General features: G+C 42.0%; 2 protein-coding genes across 4 annotated transcripts in view; one reads left to right on the top strand and one right to left on the bottom strand.

Moving 5' to 3' along the window:
- The window catches only part of Cp (ceruloplasmin), a 40838-nt gene extending 19676 nt beyond the window's left edge, over positions 1-21162 (top strand). Inside the window, exons 9-18 of the mRNA XM_076867059.2 lie at positions 441-655; positions 2957-3107; positions 4459-4671; positions 5697-5904; positions 7406-7545; positions 8612-8740; positions 11015-11121; positions 18871-19087; positions 19522-19661; positions 20959-21162. Of these exons, the coding sequence (XP_076723174.2) occupies positions 441-655; positions 2957-3107; positions 4459-4671; positions 5697-5904; positions 7406-7545; positions 8612-8740; positions 11015-11121; positions 18871-19087; positions 19522-19661; positions 20959-21162 (1724 nt within the window). The remainder of the gene's footprint in view (positions 1-440; positions 656-2956; positions 3108-4458; positions 4672-5696; positions 5905-7405; positions 7546-8611; positions 8741-11014; positions 11122-18870; positions 19088-19521; positions 19662-20958) is intronic.
- A 2803-nt stretch (positions 21163-23965) lies between these two features.
- The window catches only part of Hps3 (HPS3 biogenesis of lysosomal organelles complex 2 subunit 1), a 34839-nt gene continuing 32471 nt past the window's right edge, over positions 23966-26333 (bottom strand). For 2 of the 3 annotated variants that reach the window (XM_076867200.2, XM_076867199.2), the window contains one exon: positions 23966-24782. In XM_076867200.2, coding sequence (XP_076723315.2) covers positions 24655-24782 — 128 coding nt within the window. In that variant the 3' untranslated portion in view covers positions 23966-24654. The remainder of the gene's footprint in view (positions 24783-26333) is intronic. The other variant, XR_013092444.2, reaches the window with a different exon arrangement.

The following is a 26333-nucleotide window of genomic DNA, read 5'->3' on the forward strand; positions in this document are numbered from 1 at the left end:
TGATAGTATATACATATACTTATCATAATAGTTTTTCACCTAGAGTTTGTTCTGTTAGCATTATAAGTATTTATACATATAATTTTAATGATGCAAAATATACCAGAATATGGATATCTTTGAGCTTTTCACTTTTCAAGGGTGACCAATGAAGACTGGTGATTTTGCCACCACTTGCAATGTGACCCTGGGCTGGTTTATTCAGCCTCTCTGCCCTCAGTTTCCTGAAGTGTAAATTGGGGAGGTTTGAACAGTTCCACAATTGCTTTCAGTTTTAAGCTTCTTGAGTAAGTCACTCTAACCTGCTGATCTGACACAGGAGCCCTAGTAGGATTCCATTCTCACTCACCACAAGGAACCTGGAAGTAGGTTATCCTAAACTCAATTCATCATGTGACAGTAAGAAGAACACTGAATTTCCTGCTGTGGCCTCCTCACAGGTCCACCTCCTCATCCAGCCTCCCATGTGGCACCTAAGGAAACCTTTACATATGAATGGACTGTCCCCCAGGAAGTGGGACCCACTTATGCAGATCCCGTGTGCCTGTCTAGGATGTATTATTCTGCTGTGGATCCCACGAAAGATATATTCACTGGGCTTATCGGGCCAATGAAAATATGCAAGAAAGGAAGTTTACATGCAAATGGGAGACAGGTAGGTCTAGTCAGAGGAAATGAAAATGATGTGTCAATCTCTGAATTATCATTATTATAAGGGAAATTCTGAATTTTGAGACAGTGAAGATTTTACATATAACTTTTATTCTCAATTTTTCTTAGCCTTATAAGATGTGTATTATGCAGAGATTTTCTGCTAACACAATTGTTAGAAGATGGGTTGGGGATGTGATTGTCCATAGGATCCCTGGTCTTTTATGATAAAAATAGACTTTTAACATGAACATTTTAAAAACCACCTACTAATGATAATGGTGTTGAGAATGAAACCCAGGGTCCCACTCATGCCAGATAAGTGTTCTACCAATGAGCCACATCCTAGTCCTATGTCTAGATTTTTCTGTGGTGTTTTATAATACGTTTTTATTTCCCTTCTTAATTGCTATAAATCAGTGACTTGATTTAAAGGTTTGATCAAATACAGAGGTTTTTTTTTTTTTCTTTTAAGGTTACTATACCATGTGGGCTTGTGGTCCTACAAGAATACTTCTATCAGAGAAAGTATAATGTATAGTAGGCCCTCAATAGGAAATGTTATCAGTCATCAATGATCTTTTCCTAGATCATAAACTAATCAGAAGTTGTCGTTATCATCATCATCATCATCATCATCATCATCATCATCATTATCATCTTTTTGAATTCTACTCTTTTTTCTTTTTTATCTGGCATTCTCCTAAAAGTGGAAAGTTCCTGTAATTAGTTATTTGGTTATCTCAAGGGACATGTTCTATATGAAGGAGAAGACAAAAATTTGATCCTTCCCCTGTTTTTTTAAATTTTCAAATTTGAAATAATTTAAGCTTCAATAATGTCTTTTTAAGTCAAATTATGTATTGTCATATTTGGGGAAGGTTTTACCCATTCTAATAGGAGATAAATAGTTATCCTTTATTCTATTTATTTCTAGTTTATTGAGAATGTATTTATATTTATAAAAAAAAGACAAATTACTTGAACTTCTCAAAAAAAAAAAAAAAAAATCCTGTGCTAGGCACAGAAAATTCAGTGGTAAATCAGACATCTAAGCTGGTTTATAGCTGTAATAGATTTACAGTTTAGAGTTATGTGGGGGGATGGCAACAAGAAGAGAGGAGATAAGCAAACACAGAAAAAATGAAAATAAATAACTTCAGGGAGTGACAAGTACTTTGGAAACCAAAATAGAGTAATGGGACAGTGAACCAAACCTTGAGAAGATGGAGATGACATCTAAGGAGCTAAACTTCAGGCAAACAAACTCACAGCAGTCTGGGGGGGACACAAAGGGATCAGCTGGGTAGGAACACTCCATGTTACAAAAATTTCATTTCAGATGATATTTTTTAAATGGAGTATTATAGAAATTCTGTCTCTGAAATTAAAAAATGTTACCAGGACATTTTTAGGTGCAGTTACTATTTCATCTTATTTCCAGTGAAGCTTTTGAATCTGAAGACTCTGTGGTTTTTTCTCTTTAGTCTGGTGGACATTCCTGATACTATATCTGATGATTGTGTCTCCCCCTTTTTCAACTCCTGTCTTTCTAAAATTATTGCTGATTCTCATCTTCTTTTCTTTTCTTCTGATGTATGGGCACTTTCTTCAGATCACCTTCCTTAACTCAGTTCTCCATAGGATCTAACCTTCAGATCTCTGCCTTCCGTGGGTTTTACACTTGGATAATTGTGTTCTTCATATCAAGAGGAATCTTAAGGGAAAGACATGCAACCCTCTCTAACGTTTGCTCTCCTTTGCCATCTTCTAATTTTTTTTTTTTTTTTTTTTGGCCCAGGGGCAGGAGAGGGAGTAAGAATATTTGCCCAGCTGGTTGGACACTGTGAATCCCTGTTCCAATTCATTGGCAGATTATTTAATCACTCAGGATGATCTATCTTTCAATCTGTTGCTTCCACCTGCTCTGCCTTCAGGAATTCTGAAGTTCTCATAAATGTGCATGCATCTTCCCTGACTTCCATCACCCACACGTATCCACCCCCCAATTTTAGTAATTTTTTTTTGGAGTGTGGTTTCAATTGATGGGAGGCACGTGGGTAGGAAGGGAGGTGAGAATCTGAAGTTTTAGCTGCAGAGAGAAACTCAGATTACCATACTGAACCACAACCCCATTCAACAGACACCAAGGTAAACTCTGGTGGCCGACTGGAATTTCACCAGCTCTAGTTCCCAAAGAGGAGCAGACATGTCTGTTCTTGCTTTAGCCTGTCTGCATGCACAGCCGTATGTCTGCTGCTTTATTCATTCTGCCTTCAAAACTCATTGTTCTTCTGATTTGCAGAAAGATGTAGACAAGGAGTTCTATCTGTTTCCCACCGTATTTGATGAGAATGAGAGTTTGCTCCTGGATGATAATATTAGAATGTTTACAACTGCACCTGATCAGGTGGATAAAGAAGATGCAGACTTCCAGGAATCCAATAAGATGCACTGTGAGTACCACATCCCCACCAAGTTCTTGGGTTATTTCAGTGTTGAATACATAAGACTTTTAATTAAACCAAAATGTGGACAGTTTTGCTCATTAATATTCAACAAATGATTCAACAGTGCTCTGAGGGAAATATCATTGGTTATTTAATATTTCAGTCAATTATCCATCATTTCACTTAAACTCAGAATATAAGACATACAAGATATGCCTAGTAGATGAATAGTCCTGAAAGGGGGTCCCTATCAGCAGCCTCCACATTGCCTAGGGACATGAAAGGCAAATCCTTAAGCCCAATCCCTACCCAGTAAATAGAAATTTGGTGTGTTAACTCCCAGAAATCACAACCCTCCAGGTCATTCTGATGTAGGCTCAAGTTTGAGAACTACGGGTTAGATACTTTTCTCATCCATGCCTCAGTAACAACAGGCTCATTTTATTATTCAATGTAAAAAGATATGACCTTTGCCCTATGATCTCATGATTCTCACCTTGACTGAACATCACCTCCGGGATCCCCTGGGAGCTTTAAAAACTACCAATGCCCAGAATAATTTTCATTTAATGGAAGTCTAGATTTGAAGATATAATGCAGTGTGTGTGTGTGCGTGTGCGTGTGTGTGTGTGTGTGTGTGTGTGTGTGTGTAATTTCTTCTTTTTCTTTTTCTCTTGGTGTAATCCTAAAATCTGATGATTATGGTTAGAGACGGTGAGCGGTGAGCTAATGTTCAAAAAGCCCACACCACTAATTTAGAACAGTAAAAACTATTGTAGCTCATAGAGGGAAAAAAAAGTTAAGTTTTGGTTAGTTTGTTTACAGCTAGACTGGTTCTGGTCACACCACTTACAATCTATGAAATATTTTAGTGATTCTGCATTTTTGCATTTTCAAGTATCAAAAATATTATCTATTGAAAATCATAGAAAAAAATTCCTTGCATAGACTCTTCCCTGACATTCAAGATGAGAATTTTCATCTAAGACAAAAATATTCCCAGTGTATGATGTCCAAGAAGAGCAGTATTTATTCATAGGTTTAGGAACTCACCAAAATGACCACAGAGAGAAGAAAGAATGGCAGCGGAAACCCACTGTTCTAGCAGGAAGAGCAATGAGATCCCCAGAGTGCCAGGGACACAGCACAGAACTCCAAGGCCTTCGGTTCTGCTCCTCTAGTCAGGGCTGCTCTGGAAGTGCTGGGGATGACACAGACACTCCAGATACATAAAGAACAGACAGGCTTGAATGGGGCTTTTAAAATTAAAAAAAAAACAACACATAGCTGGGTTTGGAAAGTCAGAGACTGTCATAAAATAAATTGCTCTCAATAGGATATTTCCCAACTTTTACAGCAATTAATGGATTCATGTATGGGAATCTGCCTGGTCTCAATATGTGCCTAGGAGACTCTGTTGTGTGGTACGTATTCAGTGCTGGAAATGAGGCCGACGTACACGGGATCTACTTTTCAGGAAACACATTTCTGTCAAAAGGAGAAAGAAGAGACACAGCCAATCTCTTCCCACAAACGAGTCTGACACTTCTCATGCAGCCTGACTCGGCAGGTTCGTGTGCCTAGAGCCAAGATAAGACTCTGCTGGGCTGATTCGTGTAGCCAAACATGTTGGCTGGTAAAGTCACCCTGGCTCAAGTCTCCCAAAGGTCCTTCCTTCCTTGAAAGGGTGTGTAAGGAATACATAGACCTGCATATTCCCTATTTACTGGGCATAAAAGGGGATACCAGAGGAAGAAGAGAGGGGGCTCTGGTTTCCTCTGATTCCACACAGAAGAGTCCTCAGGCAATTCCCTTTTTAATTCAGGTCCTCTTGAAGGTAGCTGGGGAGGCAGAGCAGCAGGGTGGCCCCCACAGAGCTCCAACGCTGAGCTTTCCATAGGGTCTCTGCAGCCTGGATACACTGCTTGCCCTGTTCTCCGCTAGAACTGCAGCCATGCAAATTCAGACCAGCCTTGCTCTGAATGAGCCAACCAAACTGAAACAACCCGGAAAGAATTTTAATCAAGATATGAAAATATGCTAATTTATTTCAGGATTTATTTGGTTCATTTTGTGCCACTAAAACTTAAAACAGAGGCAGTGACCCCCTTTTTATTCTTTTGACAAATGGAAGTACATTGGACAATGAAAAAAAAAAAAGAGAGATAAAGTATCTCATGGAGCTGAAATTCTATTCCAGGGAGACAGACACTAAGCAATCCTAAGAATACATCCACGTCAAGTGGTTATAAGTACAGGCAGAAGACTAGGGCAAGGAGGGGATGGCGACCTGTGGAGCAGGGACCAAGACTCCCTCAGGAGGTGACAATTAAGGAGAGACCTGAATAATGTGAGCGTGTGCACCATGTAGATATCTGGGGAGAAGGTTCCAGGCAGGGGACGTGGCCAGTGCAAGGGTATCCGGATGGGCACATGCCAACCTCTTCTAAGAACAGCTAAGGGGCCTGCAATAGAGTAAACAGCAGGTGAGGCCATCAGAAGTGGGGATCAGATCCTCTAATCGGGTCACAAGAAGGGCTTTGGCATGGATTTGGAGTAAGGTAGGGAGCCACCTTTTCCTCTCTCCCACTCCAGGGACCTTTGACGTCGAGTGCCTTACAACCGACCACTACACAGGTGGCATGAAGCAGAAATACACTGTGAGCAGCTGCACGCAGCAGCCCGAGGATCTCACCGGCTACCTGAATGAAAGAACCTACTACGTGGCAGCCCTGGAGGTGGAATGGGATTATTCGCCACACAGGGCATGGGAGAAGGAGCTGCATCACTTACAAGAGCTAAAGTAACCCGCCAGGCTTTCATTTCCACTTTGTGATTTTAGGTTTCCTACCAGAGGAGAATGATACCAGCTTTTAGAATCAGAAGCCCTTGGGTTCAGCAATACCAACCCAAACAACAAAAGCCTCCTAAGAACCTGTCCTCATCTATTGCTGCTTAATTTTCTCATGAGGAAAACTTCCATTATCTTGTTACTTATTTTCAAACTAAACCAAAATTAGGGGCCAAATTCAGAGCTCACTGTTAGCTTTATTTACCAACTATTGGCTGCTTGTTTTTCTTTCCAAATTTCACTTTTAGCCCATTTTGTATTCCTAAAACTGTTAGGTATGCAAGAGTATTTTAAATGTCTGACGGCAGTCTAGGAACTCTTTCCTCCCAAGAACTTATAGGAAAATATGGTTCAAAATCATTAGCGATGTGTGCTGTATGGAAAAAAAAAGAATAAATTTAGTGTGCATAATGAAGTGAAAGATGACTACCAGAGCTTCCAACACCCGTTCCAAGCAGCATCACCTGGCACCCCTAGTAAGCACTGTGCTCTCCTCTATATCAAGTACATCTTGCACCGTCTGGATGATCTGGTCTGAGGACTGGGCTCTGCGTGGATGAGCAGATCCAGGGTGCACAGCACAGAGGAGAGCCGTGGTGGGCAGTGCGGGGTGGTCATTTGACTGTGATGGCAACTGTGGTTTTCAGTGGAGTAAAAGGTTATTTTAGTGACTGGGATTAAATTGTTAAAAAGCTATGCAAGCCAGGTGTGGTGGCACATGCCTGTAATCCCAGCAGTTTGGGAGGCTGGCGCAGGAGGATTACAAGTTCAAGGCTAGCCTCAGCAACTTAGTGAGGTCCTAAGCAACACAAAAAGACTCTGCCTCTAAATAAAATATATTTTAAAACACAGGGGTGCTGGGGATGTGGCTCAGTGGATAAGCAATCCTGGGTTCAATTTCTAGTACCAAAAAACAAAAAGACTATACAGGAGTCATGAGGTGGCCATGAAAATTTTAGGAATAGGGAATGATTGGGAAAAGGTGCCATTGCAGCTTCTAGCATCCAAAAGTACTGCAGTAGCCTGAGATCCCATCACGGACCGAATCTGGACTCATACAGCTTTAGGCGGCACGGAAACCTAGGGATGATCTGTTGAATTCCTCATTTTAGGAGCAAAGAAACCGTGGCTCCAACAGGTCATGATGAGATGGAGGTAATGTAGCCAGTGGCAAAGTGAGGTCCAGGATCAGGGACGCCACCCAGATGGCGAGGTGTGCTGTCTGCCACATGCATCTAGCTTTAAAGCCTTGGTTTTTGTTGTTGTTGTTGTTGTTGTTGTTGTTTTGTTTGTTTGTTTTTTTACTGGGGTGGGAAATGACTAAAAACTGCCACATTACTTCAATAAAACTATACTTTTACTCAAAATTTAAAATTTAAATACAACTTCCATTTTCATTAAAACAAATACTAACCTGTTTTTTGTTTGTTTGTTTGTTTGTTTGTTTTTTTAGTGTTTCCAATGCATTTCTAGATAAGGGGGAATTTTACATAGGCTCAAAGTACAAGAAAGCTGTGTACCGGCAATACACCGACAGCACCTTCCGAGTCCCAGTGGGGAGAAAACCTGAGGAAGAGCACCTAGGGATTCTAGGTAGGTTCACGCACCTCCTGTCAGAGGGGCAGCAAGCCATGTCCCTGGGTTCTATTTTCCTTTCATATATCACAGTTATTCAGATCAAAATAAAAAGTTATTCAGTAAAAGAGAAGCCTATGCTTATTGAAGAGTATGGATAATAAAATATTACTCATTTCTGTCAGAAATAATGCATTATTGCTTATACTGGTGAACTTTTATGTATTTGGTATTTAACAAGTAGATTAATGCAGTTTGGGTGGAGTTCCTAAGAAGCTGTTTCCTAATGAAATTCCTACCCAAATTCTCCCTTTTATCTTCTCTCTCTCTCTCTCTCTCTCTCTCTCTCTCTCTCTCTCTCTCTCTCTCTCTCTCTCCCTCTCTCTCACCGAGCCATTTAATTTTTAAATTAAGATGTAAATGGTTAATTACAAGAACACCCCCACACACGGGAAAGCGAGTGTTACCATGCACAGGCAATAGAGAAGTTGCCCTGGACTGGTCAGGAGCCACCTGAAGACAAAATGCCTGACTTGACCACACCAGGCTTGGAAATGATCTGAAAACCACCTGACACCTCCACCCCGCTCTCTCCCCAACATCAGAGTTTCCCTGGGGCTTGGTTATCCTCATCCCCTTGATGTCAGATGGCAGAAATTCTACCAGACAGGAAATGGTTGGGATTGGCTGGGGGGCAGGATGGGGAGGAGTAGCCCATCCTCTCAAATAAGAACTGTCCTAAATTCACACTCAAGAAGACCCCTGGGGGGACCAGCTCCCCAAGATTGGGCACTACCCCTAGAACTCTGGGTAAGAGATTTACCATGGTCTCCAGAGGATCGTGAGTTTTGCAGGATGACCCCTGGTCATCAGCTCCCCTGATGAGGCACTACCCCTGGAACTCTAGGTAAGAGTTTTACTGTGGTCTCCATCTTTCCTGGAAGCCATTGCTGGTATTTTTACCCCAGAGCCTCTGGTATAGGTGTAAATCTATGCTGGTACTAGAGATCAGAGACCGCCTCACACTGGGAAAGTCACCTGGTCTGGCAGGTGAATAAGTCACTCTTCCTTTCCCTCTCACCAGGTCCACAGCTTCATGCAGATGTTGGAGACAAAGTCAAGATCGTCTTTAAAAACATGGCAACAAGACCCTACTCCATCCATGCCCACGGGGTGAAAACGGAGAGTCCCATGGTGACTCCGACACTGCCAGGTATTCACAGGGAGGAGCACCTTAGGGACACAGCAGCCTCTCCATGGATGGCTACTGTCACACAGGCATTTCTTCCAAACGAGTGTGACCTGAGGAAGTGAAGCAGGAGGTGGGGGCTCAGAGGGGACACGAGGAGTGTGTCTGCGCGTGCACCGGTGTCCAAGCATGTGCTCCTACCAGGGCAAAGGAGCCAACAGGGAAGCAGGAAGGGGCTGCAGAGCTGCAGATCCTCCAGGGGAGTCCCAGATGATCCCCCAAGCTCAGCTAGGGCATGCCTCAGGTGGCACTGACCCCACTACGTGTGGCCGAGGAGTGTGGGCCTATCTCCAGACAGGGTCAGCAGGGCCAGAGGCTGCCGCTTGGCATTTTAACTGCCCCCTGTATCTAGTCCAGTACCCAGCATGACCTAGCTCAGAAGATGTTTTCTTCCATTATTTGTCAAATTGGCTTCTAGGAAAAGGCCATTTTTTTTTTTTTTTTTTTTTTTTTGGTCATTTGGGAGTGCTCAAATACACCAAACGAGAAAAGGAATAATTGCTCTGCAGAGTTGCTCTTGCAAATTTAGTGGGGACAGAAATTAAAAAACCCTGCCCTGGTGGTCCTCCTGCTCTTCCCCGGAAGGCGAGCAGATCGGAGGGAGCTAAGTGGGGAGCAGCAAGCACTGCTGTGGAAGGCCCAGCAGGGTGAGGAGTCCCGGGGGCTGTTCTAGGGCCGTCAGGAGGGCTTCTTTGAGGAGGTGACATTGAAGGGGACATCTAAATGGCACGAGGCAATGGTGCCCAGGTAGTTGTAGGGAAGACCCAAGGCCCCCGAGATGGGAGATGGGAGTGGGCCTGGCCTGTCTGAGAACAGCAAGCAGCCCAGAGGTGAGAGCCGAGCAAGCAAGGGACAGAATGTGAAGCAGGGACATCGGGGCGGGATGGAGGAAGGAGGGCCAGGAGGCCGCGACTAAGACGGAGAGTCTATATTCTAAACACCTGTGCGAGGATCTGAGCAGAAGAAGGATGACTGACACCTTTTAGGGGGCATTCTGGCTGATAGGTGGGCAGGTGACTCTTGGGGCAAAGGCAGCATCAGGGACCAGTTAGAGAACTTGTTTGATAATCTGGATAAAAATTCTACCAAATCATCGTGATTTGGAACAGAGGAGAGCAGCTGAAAGGGTAAGAAGTTGACATTCTATTGATTTTTAAGGTGCTGCTAAAGTGGCCAAAAGGGGGGCAAGAGGGAGTGTGGGGGAGAGAAAAGCCAGGAAGGACTCAAGTTCTGAGCATCATCCACAGGCAGGAGAGGGCCGTGGAAGGAGGAAGGGCCAGGGAGAAGGAAATGCTACTGTGCAGCTAGTTGCAATAAGTAAAAGCAGAAGCGACAGTAAGGTGTTCAGGTGGTGAATCGACACTTTATATTTACAAGAAAATTTTCGACATAAGAATAGTTAAAGAACAAGAAAAAGTCTTCCACATCCCTCAAGACCATGCTCAGGTGTAGCCTGCTCGCCTAGTAAAGGTCTGCAGGACTCTGGCAGGTTAGAGTCAATGGCATTTTTAAATATGCGAGTAAAGAGCACAGTCCGGATTGGTAGAGGGCACGGGGAAGTTCAGGTCTAGGAGCAGTGACACAGGAAGCCCTGAGGTGACTGGAAATGGAGATGGGACTGAAGAAGAGCCTGGGGCCTGTGGGAAGAGGGTAAGGGTTTGGCAAGGTAGGAGGATCTTCAGGGTGTCCAGGACCAGAATGTGGTTATGCCCTGCATGAGACAGGAGTGGCAGAGGAGCCTTCGATGAGACAAATAAGACAGGAGGCCAGCAGGACTTTGACAAGTTGGAGGCACAGGAGTAGCAGGGCTGATCCTGAATCCTGGGCTCAGTGAGGAAGTGGTGGGAGGAAGGGGAGAGGAGGGCTGCACAGAGCCAAGGGAGTCGAGTAGGACAGTCACACATAGACATGACCCCAGGGACAGGGCTGCCCCTGCAGGACAGCCATTTGGCATCTGAGGGAAACATTTCAAGCTAAGAGGAGTTTGCAAAGCTTCTTCAAATGAGGATACTGGAACAGCCCCTCCTGTCTGAATGACAGCAAGTGTATCATCAACAGTTAGTTCCTAGTTGACACACACAAATGACATGAAATATATCTAACAGTCAATCTTAAAACTAAATGCCTGCAAGGAGTTTTTGAGTAGTTGTATTTTTAAAAACTAATTACATTAGTTTTTAAACTGACATTCCAGTTCCTGGGTTACTACTATCAAGGCTTAACTCCTGATTAATTTAGGTGAAACTCGCACTTACATATGGAAAATCCCAGAAAGATCTGGAGCTGGCACAGAGGATTCGCCCTGTATCCCATGGGTTTACTACTCCACTGTGGATCAAGTTAAGGTAAATGTTAAGTCATTTGGTGTTTTGTGACAACCCCCCCAAATAGACACACAGTTGAAGGAAGGTGAGTGTTTTCCTGTGCTCAAGTTCTATGTTAAACAGGAAAATAAGTATTCAATCTATATTAGTTTGGTTTATTTGTTTGTAAAGATAGTTATAGGTAGCCTAGTATTGCCGATTATGGAGAATACTTATAGAAATTAAGTTATCGATCAATGTTGTATTTTATTTCTCTTTTGGCTTGAAAATACGTTGAACTCAAAGAGCTGGTACATGGTTTCAGCACTCTTTCCAACCAGATAATATAAAAGCTGATCTCAGCAGTCATTCACAGAGTAACTGAAAGTGCTGTTTGATGAAACATTTCAACATCTGCTCAAATATTTATTTTGTAGAAATAAATCTCTAGTCCAAATCTTTTCTGAGTTTTGGTGCTGCATACTGGGCGCCTCCCCCAGGGCCTTCACACTCAGCCACTCTAACATGAATGCTGGGTCCTTGGCCTCCTTCTGCATGTTCCATTGTACCACCAGCAGCACAGGCACCCAGGCCACAGATTTGGTACAGAGGTGCTGACTTACCCAGCACCTGCCTCTCCCTGGCTCACCCAGACCATTCACCCTCCCATCCCCACCTAGAGCTCAATCCATTCCTTCTCTCCATCCCCATAGCTCAGGTTCTTGAAACTTATCTCAACTACACCATGTCCTTCCAGCGTCCAATCTCTTCCCCTCCAAGTCTTCCTTCACTTCACCCAAATGACTTAGAACAAATTTGCTGCCATTTTCTGTCTAGTTTTTCAGTGGTTTCCAATGATGCACAAGACAGAATCTTAAGTTCTCTACCGTGATTCAGCCCAAAGACCTATCCTGCCATTTCAGACGCCCAGCCCAATCCAACTGCTCACTGACGTGGCGTTGGTGGTCTCCCTCCCTGTGTGCATCATTCTTCACTGCAGCTGAGACTACTCCCATGTCTACTCTATTTCTTCCATTTCTGTTTCCTTTATTAGAATGAGTTCCTAGAGGGCAGGAGCTTTGCCCACTCTTCCATGGATTTATAGTGAGTGGCCTAAAGTGTGGCTCATATTCATGAGTTCATGGGCCCATGGTGTAAACAAGCCCACACTGTTCATTTAGGATTCTTTTAAATCACTGAGCATTAGCTGAGCCAATTTTTGGCCTCTATGCACATCTCTACTTCCATACCACTCACATAACCACCCTGCTGCTCACCACTGTTCCTCTACCACGCGGCCAGCGCAATGGTTTCATTAATGAGGTTCTTGGCATAAAAGTTAGCTAGTGAGATCGAAATAAACACTCAGTTACCTTTTTCTATGACCAGGTCCGAGACGGCTCCCCTCTCTGGTTCCCTCCTCTAACCACCCGGCAGGGCAGCAAGGATTACTCAGGGCTAGCAGGAGAGAGAGAGAGCGAGCACGCCAGGGAGTAGCCTTTTATTGGGGAGTAAGAAATTCAGGGGATAATTCCATCCAATGAAGGTTGAAGGGGGGCCGCACTCCAAGGTCAGGGTCAGTGATTGGGCCTCCGGGGTCAGTGGTCAGTTACACCCCCACACGGACAGGTTCTCTCATCAGGAGAGGGCCGGGAAAGCTCCGACACAGCCAGAGCGCCTCAGACCCTAACCGGGAGTCACCCAGTCACGTGTGAGAATGGCTTCCGACATATTCCCCCTTTCTTTTCGCAAAAATGAGGCGGCGGTTCACTCTCTGGAGTTTCTGCATTCTTGTTCTGAAGACTCGCCATCCTACAATTACAACGCAATAAAGAATTAGCAGCAAAGAGAATAATCCAATAATGTACCAGGCCGAGTGTTTGAGAATATTTCCAGGGTTGAATCCATTTAACTCCTTCAATATTTGGTTAGCCAAGGAAGAAGGATCTGAAAAATCAGCTCTATTATTTTGAATGTCTTGGATATGGTGATGAAGTTCCAGAATATCCAAGCTATTATTACTATTTTGCCAAATACCTAACAAATGGTTTTTAACCTTCTCCCAATCCCAGAGAGAAGCATTGTACTTGGCAGCTGTAACACACATATACTTATAATTAGCATGGCATTTAAGCCTTTCTTTAAATTTTAAGGCTGAAAGTTCATTACCTATGTCAATAACAGTTGCCTCTAAGGCGTTTAATTTAGTTTCAATCTTTTCATCAATATTTACTTGATTACGCAGAGCCTTGGAAGTATTTTGAGCTAAATTATTAAGAAATTTTGCATGCTGAATATTCTGAGACAATGTCAGAGACGCAGAGACAGTTGATGCAATAAAAGAGACTAGTGCCAAAACACCAACAATTATAACTCCAATAGCACGTTTAGGTCTTGCCAGCTGGGCATGAATTTGCTGTAAGACTTGTAAACCAGCATCAGCATACCATGGCTCTGAAATATTAGCAGGTAATAAAACAAAAGAGGGCTGATGAAGTATCAGCACTCCTTTTCCTCCATTATACCTAGTAATACAATTGGTTAGGTTACATTTTTTACAAGTAACAATATATCTGTCATCTATCCATTTAACTTTTACATTTCCAATAATTAAAACATAAGGAGATTGGACACAAGCTCGTAAGCCATAGCAAGATCCCTCTTTACAGTTCTTGCCAATAAATCTTGGTAAGGGTCTGTCTGTAAAATGTAAGAATTCTGAGGCAGCAATTAAACGCCAAATATCTTTTTGAACACCACCTTCACTATAAGTCAAAATATTACTAACAAATCCTGCAGGTGTCATAGCAGAATTTCTTCGTAATTGTCTCTTATCAATTTTTGGAGACCAGTCTAAAATATACCCACTATCTTTAGACACCTTATGTTGTACAGGAAAGGGATTTATACAATCCATCCATTTAGGAAAGGTGCCAATCTCAATTGTAGAACTATTTGGACAGTGGTGTATCTGTGGAGGTTTTGCAGAAATGACTGGCTTATTATGGGAAAGTCCCATCTTAATTACTGATCTAGTATTAGGTTTTAAATCTCCATAAATAGAATTATTTGTCAGTCTAGGTCTACCAATCGCTGTCTTTTCTTCGAATGATACTTTCAGACAGCCAGCATGTTTATCGTGGGACCAACACAAGGGTAATTGGGCACTATAGCCAGAATAATTAAATCTAGTCACATGATTGGGAGTAATATGAGTATCTGTAAATCCTCCCATCAAGAATGAGTCATTAGTAAATACTGGAATAGATTCTCCACTCCACACAGCTGGGTGTACCAGGGGTGGATCTGGGAAATATGTCCAGTAAGTGTCTACTTGATCCCCCTTTACCTGACAGCCCAGTAGGGCAATTACTGTTGTTACCATCATCATTGGGGTCCTGTTTTTTCCTAGGTCTCGAAGTATTCGGGAAGCCTGGGTTGTTAGCTTCTTCACGTCTTCCCATGAAATCAGCTTTTTGGCTGGGTCAGTCTGGTCTTTCTTCATCCTTTTCCGATATCTCCTCCTTCTGGATGGGGGCTCCTCTGGGTCGATCCTCAGTCGCTTCAATCTGGGTTCTATCTCTTCCATGTCTGATAGCACGTTCAGGCACCCAAATAGGACGAGAAGAATTTTCTGGGAAAATACAAGCATGCCCTCTGCCCCATATAATCACCGGGTCTGGGCCCTTCCACTGACCGGTCTGTAAATCTTTCCACAAAACTCTGCCTAAAGGGCCTGTTACTGAGGGAGACATTTGTCTCTCAGCAGCAGTGTGACCTTCTGCGTCACAGTTTAAAAAATTTAAAACAAACAAGGCATGATTAAGGCTATTTTGGGGAGTCATAAGCCTATCCCCCCTTTTTAATTTTTGTAATTGAAGTTTAATAGATAAATGAGCTCGTTCTACAATGGCTTGACCTTGGGGGTTATAAGGAATTCCTGTTTTATGATTAATTTTAAACTCTTGACAAAATTGTTGAAAAGAAGAGCTCACATAAGCTGGAGCATTATCTGTTTTAATCTGCATAGGGCATCCTAAAACAGAAAAAGCTGCTAGGCAATGAGAAATTACATTTTGAGAATTTTCCTTAGTACGTGCTGTGGCAAAAATAAATCTAGAATAAGTGTCCACTATGACATGCACATAACACTGCTTACCAAATTGAGGAATATGAGTTACGTCCATTTGCCAGATTTGATTTGGTTTTAATCCACGGGGATTTACCCCTGATGGCAGAGATGGAGTGTGAATAACACACTTAGGGCATTGGCTTACAATCTGACGAGCTTGTTCTCTAGTAATATTAAATTTTTTACGTAAGCTAGAAGCATTTTGATGATGCAAGGAATGGGAAGCTAGTGCACAGTCATATGAAGACATCTGTTGACAAAAAGCTATGAGTTTGTCAATTTTGTTATTACCTGAAGCTAAAGGTCCTGGAAGATTAGTATGAGCTCGTATATGTCCTATGAAACATGGATATTTCCGCATTAGCACTGCCTTTTGTAAATTATGAAATAATTTAAATAACTCTTGTGATGAAGTATACCCAATAACTGAAGTTTCAATATTTTTAGTAACTCCGACTGCATATAAGCTGTCAGAATAAATATTAATAGGCTCATTTGCAAAGTAAGTTAAGGCACAAATCAGAGCTTGAAGCTCTGCTCTTTGGGCAGAAGTATAAGAAGTTTGTATTACCTCTGTGTGAACACGACTATAAAATCCTGCTTTACCTGAACTTGATCCATCAGTGAACACTGATAAGGCTTCATCTATAGGATGGGCACGTACAATCTTTGGAAAAATAAGTGACGTTAATGATGCAAATTGTATAATTTTATCACGAGGATAGTGACTATCTATCTGGCCAGGAAAATCAGCAAAAGCTATTTGCCATGGGCTAGAAGTTTGAAAAAGCCAATTAATCTGTTGAACAGAAAATGGAATAATTATGATATCAGGTTCAGATCCAATTAATTGTAAAATCCTAGTTCAACCATTAATTATTAATTGAGCTATAGAATCATGAAAAGGAATTAATGTTTTTTGAGGGGAGTGGGATAAATAAATCCACTCAATAACTCCTAATTTTTGCCATATGGCTCCTGTTGGTGTATGTTCAGTTGGAAATATTAATAAATACACCATTTCCTTAGGATCAACTCTAGTAAGCTGTGCATTTTTAATTGCATTTTCAACTTTCCTTAAAGCTGTTTTAGCCTCTAAAGTTAGCTGACGTGGAGAGGTTGGAGAAGGATTTCCTTGTAATATCTGAAATAAAGGACTTAACTCAGAAGTAGTTAGTTTTAAGGATGGCCTCAGCCAATTAATATCTCCTAATAGCTTTTGAAAATCATTAAGGGTATGTAACTCCTTAATTCTTATCTGAAGATTTTGAGGACGGATTGTACGTCCTTGAATTATCTGACCTAGATATTGAAAAGGAGACACTTTTTGAATTTTTTGAGGAGCTATGCATAAACCCATTGCTGAAAGCGAAGTCTCTAACTGAGTAAAAATTTCTGAAAGTACCTCTGGATTAGCATGAGCCAATAATATATCATCCATAAAATGGATAATATATGCATCAGGAAAGCTACTTCTTATGGGATCTATCGCCTGGTCTACGTATTTTTGGCACAGAGTAGGACTATTACGCATTCCCTGTGGGAGTACTTTCCAGCAATATCTTTTAACAGGTTCCTTAAAATTAATTGTTGGGACAGTGAAAGCAAATCTCTCACAATCTCCAGGATGTAACCTTATAGAGAAAAAACAGTCTTTTAAATCTATTACCATCAAGCTATAATCTAAAGGAATGGCTGTGGGAGAGGGAAGTCCTGGCTGTAAGGGTCCCATAGGCTGAATTGCATGATTTATTGCCCTTAAATCCTGCAGCAATCTCCAATTTCCTGACTTTTTCTTAATAACAAAAATAGGTGTGTTCCAAGGACTAAGCGTTGGTTCTATATGACCAGCCTGAAGTTGTTCCTCTACTAACCTATGAATTATTTTAAGCTTTTCCCCTGAGATGGGCCACTGAGAAATCCATATAGGCTCCTCTGTGAGCCAGGTGATTTTTTCAGCTGTCTTAGGGATCGGGGAAGTACTCAGGGCCCCTAATAAAAATTTTGGCTTTGAGCATTTACTAATCTTTGTCGTGGAGACTGGTTTGTAAACAGATACTCTTCCTGAAGGGTCTCCTTATCATCTCCAGGAAAATATCTCTGACTAACTTCCTCAACTGATCTCATAGAGTTAGGAGTAACTAATAATAATCTAATTTTGGTTAAAATATCTCTCCCCCATAGATTAGCTGGTAAAGGTTCTGTGCTGTCACCATTTTGAAATTGGGCTTCTAAGTCACGTGGCTGAGAAGAACTCTGAGCCCCTCTAGGAATCTCTTCCAGATTTTCCTCTCCAGGAAGATCGTCTACCTCCCTTGGAGGGCTCTCTAGGACCTCGGAGGTATCTCCTCTCTGATATTGCTCTCCATAATCTTCCTGCGGAGTAGCCTGATTTTGCAAGTTTAAATTTACATTTTTAACTTTGGGCCTGGCCCCTAGCGCCTTTGTTTTTAAGTGGCTTAAAGGAAAAGGAATTAACGTAGTCTTAGGCGGATTTTCCATTTGAATAGACTTGATAGCCTGTTGAATGCCTTTTAGCAGGTCCTCAGGGGGCCACGAATTCTGGCCCATATATTCAAAAAGACAAACTTCCAAAGCCGTCCAGGTTCTCTGAATATTATCTATGCCTCCAGGTAATTCATTAGAAGGACAGACCTTTTGTAACGTTCTTCCTAATTTCTCCCAAGTAAGTAAATTTGGAGATTCTTGTTCACAAAACCAAGGACAATATTTACCTACAATCTCTAAGAATTGTAATAACTGAGCTTTCTTTATCTGTTTTCCTTTCTGATTAATTATACTGTCTAAAATAGTCAGATACATTTCCTTATCCGTAGAAGTTGAATTTCCCATTTTAATTAATTTAACGTCTCTTTCCTTCAATATCTTAAGGTACTTTTGTGACCCAAATTGTCACCACTTCCTTTTGTGACCCAAATTGTCACTACTTCCTTTATCTTTACTTTTTTCTTTATCTTTATAGCGCGCTCCCACTCAATCTAGCTAATCTAGAATGCCCCCCTCTTGGGCGCCAATTCTACCACGCGGCCAGCGCAATGGTTTCATTAATGAGGTTCTTGGCATAAAAGTTAGCTAGTGAGATCGAAATAAACACACAGACTCAGTTACCTTTTTCTATGACCAGGTCCGAGACGGCTCCCCTCTCTGGTTCCCTCCTCTAACCACCCGGCAGGGCAGCAAGGATTACTCAGGGCTAGCAGGAGAGAGAGCGAGCGAGCACGCCAGGGAGTAGCCTTTTATTGGGGAGTAAGAAATTCAGGGGATAATTCCATCCAATGAAGGTTGAAGGGGGGCCGCACTCCAAGGTCAGGGTCAGTGATTGGGCCTCCGGGGTCAGTGGTCAGTTACACCCCCACACGGACAGGTTCTCTCATCAGGAGAGGGCCGGGAAAGCTCCGACACAGCCAGAGCGCCTCAGACCCTAACCGGGAGTCACCCAGTCACGTGTGAGAATGGCTTCCGACAGTTCCAACTGAACCACTTCACTGCAAAGTCAGTAAACTGGCATCGTCACGTTAGGCCAAGTCTACTAGTTAAATGGGTCCTGCCCAAATTCCTGAGGTCAAGGGTGGTAAGACCCCAGTTTGCTGAAACCTGACCTATATTCCAGAATGACTGAAGTTTCTGCTTATCCCCAGGATCTCTACAGTGGATTGATTGGCCCACTGATCGTCTGTCGGAGACACTACCTGAAAGTATTCAATCCCATAAGGAAACTGGAATTCTCCCTTCTGTTTCTAGTATTTGATGAGAATGAATCTTGGTACTTAGATGACAACATCAAAACATACTCTGATCACCCCGAGAGAGTAAAAAAAGATGACGAAGAATTCATAGAAAGCAATAAAATGCATGGTACAGAACGATACATTATTCTAAAACAAATATCCTCATTTTCACCCTTTGCTTCTTTCAACTATAATTAGGTTGGAGACTATTCATTTATTACATTTTAGGTAAACTATTTTTTCCTCACTTTGTGAGGTAAAATTCTATTGAAGGGGACTATATTTAAAATCATTTACTAATTTTTCTCCCAATTCCAAAAATCTCATTCCCTTTTAATTAAACCCATAAGTAGGATTAAGGCTTTCTTCAGTGCAAGGTGATGAGAGAAGCATTAGTGTGGCATAAGTGACCTTAAAATATCCATTTCCTTCATTTGTAGTGAAATGCATTCTATTGTATACAAAAGACTCCCCCCGTTCATCTAATATCATATTATCTGTGAAATACCTATCGGCTTAAAATATTCTACAAGGTAACACGCATTCACATGCTTTCCCCAGCTATTAATGGGAGAATGTTCGGAAACCTGCGAGGCCTCACGATGCACGTGGGAGATGAGGTCAACTGGTACCTGATGGGGATGGGCAATGAGATAGACCTGCACACGGTGCACTTTCACGGCCACAGCTTCCATTATAAGGTAAGAGCCACTGGTGGTCTTCCTTCTTGCTCTGTTTGAATATGTCTTCACAGAGAGAAAATCTTTCCTCACATGTATCTATGAAAAATTCAAAGTTTCATCTAAGCATGGAGGCTCACACCTGTGATCTCCTCCACTCGGGAGGTGGAGGAAGGAGGATGTCAAGTTCAAGGCCGACAATTTAGCAAGACCCTGTCTCACACACACACAAAAAAACCTGACAAAAGGACTAAAAATCCAGCTCAGCAGCAGTGTGCTTGCCTAGCATGTGTGAGGCCCTGGGTTCTGAAAAAAAAAAAAAAAAAAAAAAGGAAGTTTCAAAGAGTAAAAGGTATAGAAATTTCAATTGATACCGGGTCTTTGTTAAAGTAAGTTTTCCTTGAAGTTTTTACTGAATTTTCATGGAGTTCCGCTCACACATTGCTCAGTAAGGCATTTGAGTGGAGTTGCTCTCAGGGAGGGCAGGAGTGTTCCCATAATAAGCCAGAGAGCAGAGGTCAGGACCATCCTAACTTTTGCCCTGCAGTTCAAAGTTCTGAATCTTAAAAGGCCTGGGTGAGCAAGGTCATCGGGCAGATATTAAGCAACGTCCCTCCACCGTCCCTCCACCGCAATCCTACTTCTGTTCTCAACCCAGTGCTGAAGTGCTGATTTCAGCAGGAGCCAATGGCCCTTTTATAATATTCTTTTTATTTTTTTTTATTTTTGAGTTAATGTAGAAAATGTATTAACTACTAAAAAAAGCACCTTGCAGAAAGTCCATTTATAATCTGCATTTTGTTTTACAATGATCTATTTCTAGTGGACTTTTGATTCTATCCTTGCAGAAATACACCCAACTCCTGTCTCTAGTTACATCTCTGCCTGGACTGGCCCTGGCCTGGGCGTCTCCATCAGCCTCCTTTTCTGCTTCCATTACTATCCTCCTTGCCCTAGAGTTTCATACACAGATGGTCTAGGGCAGGTTCAGGCTATAGCGAGGTTGGGGCTGCTGGGCCACAGCCTAGTTCCTCTGTATAGCTCAAGTGCTCTGACAGAGGTGGGCCAGAGTCACAGTGCAGGAGGCCACAAGCAGTCCTGAGCTGGGCCAACACCATCGCATCTTTCCTCTGCACCCACTTGATGGCCCATGGTACTGAGGGCTTACTAGAAACACACAGACCACACATCCCATGGTCCGGATTAAACACAGATGTGCAGGGACTCATTCCATTTTTCTAACATCCCCAGGTCCCCCAGTGGAAGACTGAGCCAACTCTTAACACATTATGTAATGTTTGTCATTTTTCTAATTAAGCACAGGGGCATTTATAGTTCTGATGTCTTTGACATTTTCCCTGGGACGTACCAAACCCTAGAAATGTCTCCCCAAACGCCTGGAATCTGGTTACTCCACTGCCACGTGACCGACCACATTCATGCTGGGATGGAAACCACGTATGCCGTTCTACCTAACGAAGGTAAATATGCAGCTGGAAATTCTAGAAGTCATATTTTATGATACGTAAAAGGCCTCTTTGCCTAAATACTCCCCCCAATATGAAGAATTTGTGAATTTTATTTCTGATTTCTTCCTTCTCTACCTCCAGGCAGGAATTTACATGGCTCAATTCCTGATAGCCCGCACTTGAACAGCATATAGGCTCTAAGCTGGTCCCAATCTGATGCAGTATAATTGTCCCTGAAGCTGACAAAAGGCATTCACCAAGAAGTGAACCATGATTCATGGAAGACACATTTAGAATTTAATTTCTGGGCAGAGGGTGTAGTTCAGCAGTGGAGCACCTGCTTAGCCTGCATGAGGCCCTCAGTTCAGTGCCCAGCACTGCCAAACAAAAACAAAAGCACAACTTTTAACTTCTTTCCTAAAGGAAAACACTAACTTTTTTCTAAGTAATAGATCATCCTTAAGAGAAGTCTGGAAAAAGACCCCCAAAACAACATAATTTCCAACAGCCAATCAGACAGAGCAGCATCCTCTATGCTTCCAGGGAGAGGGGAAGGCATCACTGATTGTGAAAGATGCAGGAGAAAAAGTTAAATACCCTGCTCCCCAATTCCTGCAGCAATCCCCCTACATGAGTGTATACACACACACACACACACACCCCACAGCAGGAAACGGAACAGAATTTTAATGTATATACACCAACAAAGTGTACAAAGAGTGAAATTTCTGCCTTATGGCTACAGGCTTTGGTCTTTCCTGGTTCAAAATTGGACATGGCAAATTCAACAGGGGGAAATTATGTAAAGAAAACAACTTTGTTTTCTTCTCAAAACCAAGATAAAAGTAAATATATAAATGATTGAAAATTTAAGTCACTGAAAGATTAATCCTTAGTGCAAATGGAGTTTAATTTCTGCTCCAGGATTTCATATCAACACCTTCTGCCAGGAAAGTTTCTTCTATGAAAGTTCTTTTTTTACAAAGAGTGTTTAGTAATAATACAAGAACCCGACAGAAGACAAACCAATAACTTAAACAAAGCAAAAAGTTAAAAAGGCTGAGAAAAAAAAAAAATTGTAGTCTTTAAAAAAAACGCTTGCCTGCCTGTAAACCCACTGTGATGTCATGCACCTGGAGATGGCTGTTTCCACAAAGGAGAAGTCCTTAGGGAGAGTGTTGTCTGTTCTGTCAGTTACTGTAGTCCAACTCCCCACCCTGAGCAGCACACAGGGACCTCCTGTGACAAATGTAAAAGGTACTTTTCTTACACTGTGACTTTTCCATGATAGATAACCTTTCAGATGCAGATCACAGGTTGAAAAACTTACTTGGTTTGAAATTCCCTAGACAGGGACTGGTACTTGCTAGCCAAGTACCCCAACCTAATACAATGCTGTGCTTGGTGACTATTTCACATATTCACAAAATGACACAAAATTTCATGAACTTTCTTTGGACATACAGAAAAGCTGCAGGAGTAGGACAAAGAATTCCCAAACGCCCTTTATCCAGATCCCCAAATGTGGATGCTCTACACGGCTTTATTTCTCAATTTCACCAATCATCCTAACAGTGTTCTATACAGAACAAGGAACCCTACGCATGCCCCACACTGTTGCCACTTCCCTGAGGCCCCCCGACACCTCTCTTACAGCAGCTCCTTAGACCCTGTCTTTCACAATCTTGATGCTTGGGAAGGCCAGAGGGCAGACAGTGCACCCACCACCCTTCATCTCAGTCTGTCTGGTGCCTCCTGGTGCTTGTGCTGTTGTGTTTTTGGTGACCCTGTTACAGAAGCTTGCTGTGTTTTCCTCAGTGCCCCCTATTAGGAGGCACGGGATATTGAGTTGTCACATTAATGGTGAGGTTGCCTTCGAAATGACTGGTTAGGGTGGTATCTGCCAGGTTTCAGCATAGTCAAGTTACTATTTGTCCCTTTATAATTAATAAAGATCCTGTAGGGAGTAATGTTTCTTTAATTTAATCATTCCTAGAATAAGAGATTTCTAAACATATGAAAAGTAGAAAATATAAACGAATTAAGAATGATTAAGCAAAGTAATACTTCAAAATTAGAATACATTTAAAGTACCATCTACTAATTTTTTAATCATATAAAATACACTATTTTAAATGATGTCTTAAAATTTCTTTTTCTATAGAAACCAAGTCTGGCTGAAAGAAATAATTTGGTGATAAGTGGAAAAATTTTTTAAAAAGATTCATAATAATGTATATGAACATGTTAAATACAACATTGCTTTGGAATGGCTATAAACATTAATAAAAGACTGAAAATATAAAATTCTGTGCATCTGTGGGGGAAACTGTGTTGCCTGCTACAGATAAAAAAGATCAACAGGCCATTAAGATGTTAAAAAAAAAAAATCTATGACCAGAGAGCTGTCCCGGTGGTCCTCAAAGGATCACATGAAGTGTCCCTGACATGTTCCCAACCATCACCTTCCCATCAATGCTGACATCATTTCTAATGAGCCAGTGGGCATGCAGGTACAAGCTGCAGAGGAAGAAGGAAAAATAAAACAAAAATAAAAAGATGCCAATTGGAGTTTTGTTGAACCCTTGAAAAAGATGGTCAAGGGATATTACCTGGAATTGGGGAAAGGTGAAGTTGAGAAACAATGCCTATGTCAAATCCAGGTTAAAACAAACTTAAGATAATAAAATATTGAAACCTTGCCACCAGGAGACAAGCTTCAGAACGTGGTTGTGCCAGGCAGTGGGCAAGCAAAACTTTTGTACTGTTTCAACTGGATTCAGTGAACACTCTCAATGAGCTGAACTTGAACTCAAAACTCCTTAACAAGAGGTTAAAAAAGAAGACAGACGTGACTATCATGATACAGTGCTTTATTGTCACAAATGCTCCAGCTGCAAGAGCAACAGGAGTATACATCAACAGGAAACAGATACAAGGCTTGGGCTGGAAACATGCATTCAACAAATGATGCCAACATCCAGACAGGAAGTGAGATTTGTGAACATTTACTTCATCTGATGCAGAAAGAAACAGCACAGGATTTAAAAGTAACAAGAAGATCGAGTTGGAAATCTTTTACAGTGGCAAAACATTTACATCTTCCTCAAGAGAAAATTATTATTATTATTTGAAAGTAACACAATAGAAAAATCTGGAAAAATCCAGAAGATAAAAATTCTGGCGCTCTAAAGTAATATTCAAATAAACTTATAAAATGTTTCCTCGAGTGTTCCTGGGATTGAAAAAGATTGTCATGTCTCCAAGAACAAGAAATTGGTGGTGTTTTCTGGAATAAAAATCAGTATCCACTTGTAAATATGTGGCTTCCTTGAAGACTCCTTATGTCTTGAAGCTCTTTTACATTCTGGGCAATTAAAGGGATTCAGGTTATAAATTTAGAAATCAGTGGTTACCCACTGCATGAAGCACCCTGAAAGAATCTGAGATATGTAAAAAATAAAAAAATAAAACCCTTTGCTTGTATCTGTACCTGGCAACGAATTTTTAAAATGCAGCTTCATGTGCTACTTTCAAAAGACACTTCAAGTCAGTGATTTTTTGCGACTGCAGTAAAGAAGATAGGGCAAGAAGAATGCAGCAGTGCCATCTTCCGGGAGGACATTCAAGAAATCCTTGAGCTCCAGTTCCACAGCGATGATGGAAAGCACTTCTGTTATGGGAAAGAAAACCTGTTAGAATGGAAAGCCCATCTTTAATCGAAGTCTCTTAATCACTCATTCGATTAATCAGAAGCTGGTTCTGGAGACAAAATGTTACGACTACAAAGAGAACAGTCTCCTAAGTCCACAGCCGACTTTGTGGTTTTAACAACTTCCAACATCCTTTCTAGACTCCTCTGAAGTTGATTTTATATCAGCCCCATGGGATTTGGAGTTCCTCTTTCATTGCTGGATTACTAGGTTGTTTTTCAATAGGTTCCTATTGTTTTCTAAAGAGAAATGCGACTACCTGAAAATGGCCTGCTGTTAGCACTGTCCTGCAGGAAATATACATCGGATGTTTGCCAGGCAAGAAAACACCATTTCCAGTTGGATGCCCTAAATCAGTTCCTCTCCATTATGAGATTGTGACATTATTAAAAAGTACAAATGTGCCTTTTTTGTAAACTGCAAAGGAAGGTGCTCCAGTGAACATTTTCAACACGAAGGGCTTCTCCAAGTGTATTTGTAAAGGTAAATGTGTGCTTTTGTGATTGTATTACTAGTTAAAAGATATGCGCTTTCCTCTTCTAGAGAGAAGGGTGATACTTAGGAGCAGTGTTCCCCATAAATGCCTCCTGGTCTCTGGCCCTATGTGCACTTCAGGCCATTCCCGAGTGTCCTCGTGTGCCCACTGTTTACTCTACATAAGAGCTGCTTAGAAGCATCTGCCCAACATTCAGCAATCTTAACCCTCGTTCACGCAGAGGAGCCTCCTGCTGTTTTTGCTGAAAACTCATAAGTGCGGTGGAGCCATGTGGAAGATCCCTAGCTCGGGAATCAGACAGTCTAGGGAAGGAATCCAGATGTCAACCCACCTACTTGGTGAGTGACTTAAAGGGAGTTACTTAATCCTTTGAGTCCTGGTTTCCTCCTCTATAACGAGTTTTTAGTTTGTGGTTCCTGGGGCAGTGCTACTGGTATTCAGCAGGCGGGGGCAAGGATGCTGCTGTTTAACATCCTCACGTGCACTGGGGACATCACACAGACAATTTCCCAACCCTCAAAATGCCAAGGCTGGGAAAAGCTGCAGTAGAGAGAAAAATTGGAGCTCCAACACACCCTAGGAGTCCCTGTCTCTACTCGCCAACCTCACTCTCTTGCAGTTTTGCCCAACATTTCACTCTAGAGTGACTCTGGAACTTCTCATCAGTCCAGGGATATTAAAAAACTGGCTTGCCCTGGGTCACTCGCTAAGTGGTACACCTAATTTTTCAGACTCAAATCTGGGCCCTTAGTGTGCTTAGCTGCCAACAGGAATACCTCTAAGAAATGGAATGGAAGTTCTTCAGATACCTCCCCTTCCAATCAATAAATAGCTACAGGATGTTTCCTGTGGGAGAAGCACATTGCTGCTGAGCAGAGTGCACACCATGAAATGCAGACAGAACGCTGTGCCGGCTCTGAGGCACTGCAATCCAATGATGGAAATCACACACGTGAGCACACACACAAACACTGGAGGAATGATTATGGGTAAGTTAGGGAAGAAAGCACATGGA

Source organism: Callospermophilus lateralis, chromosome 10 (genome assembly GCF_048772815.1).
Source record: "Callospermophilus lateralis isolate mCalLat2 chromosome 10, mCalLat2.hap1, whole genome shotgun sequence".
Lineage (NCBI taxonomy): Eukaryota > Metazoa > Chordata > Mammalia > Rodentia > Sciuridae > Callospermophilus > Callospermophilus lateralis.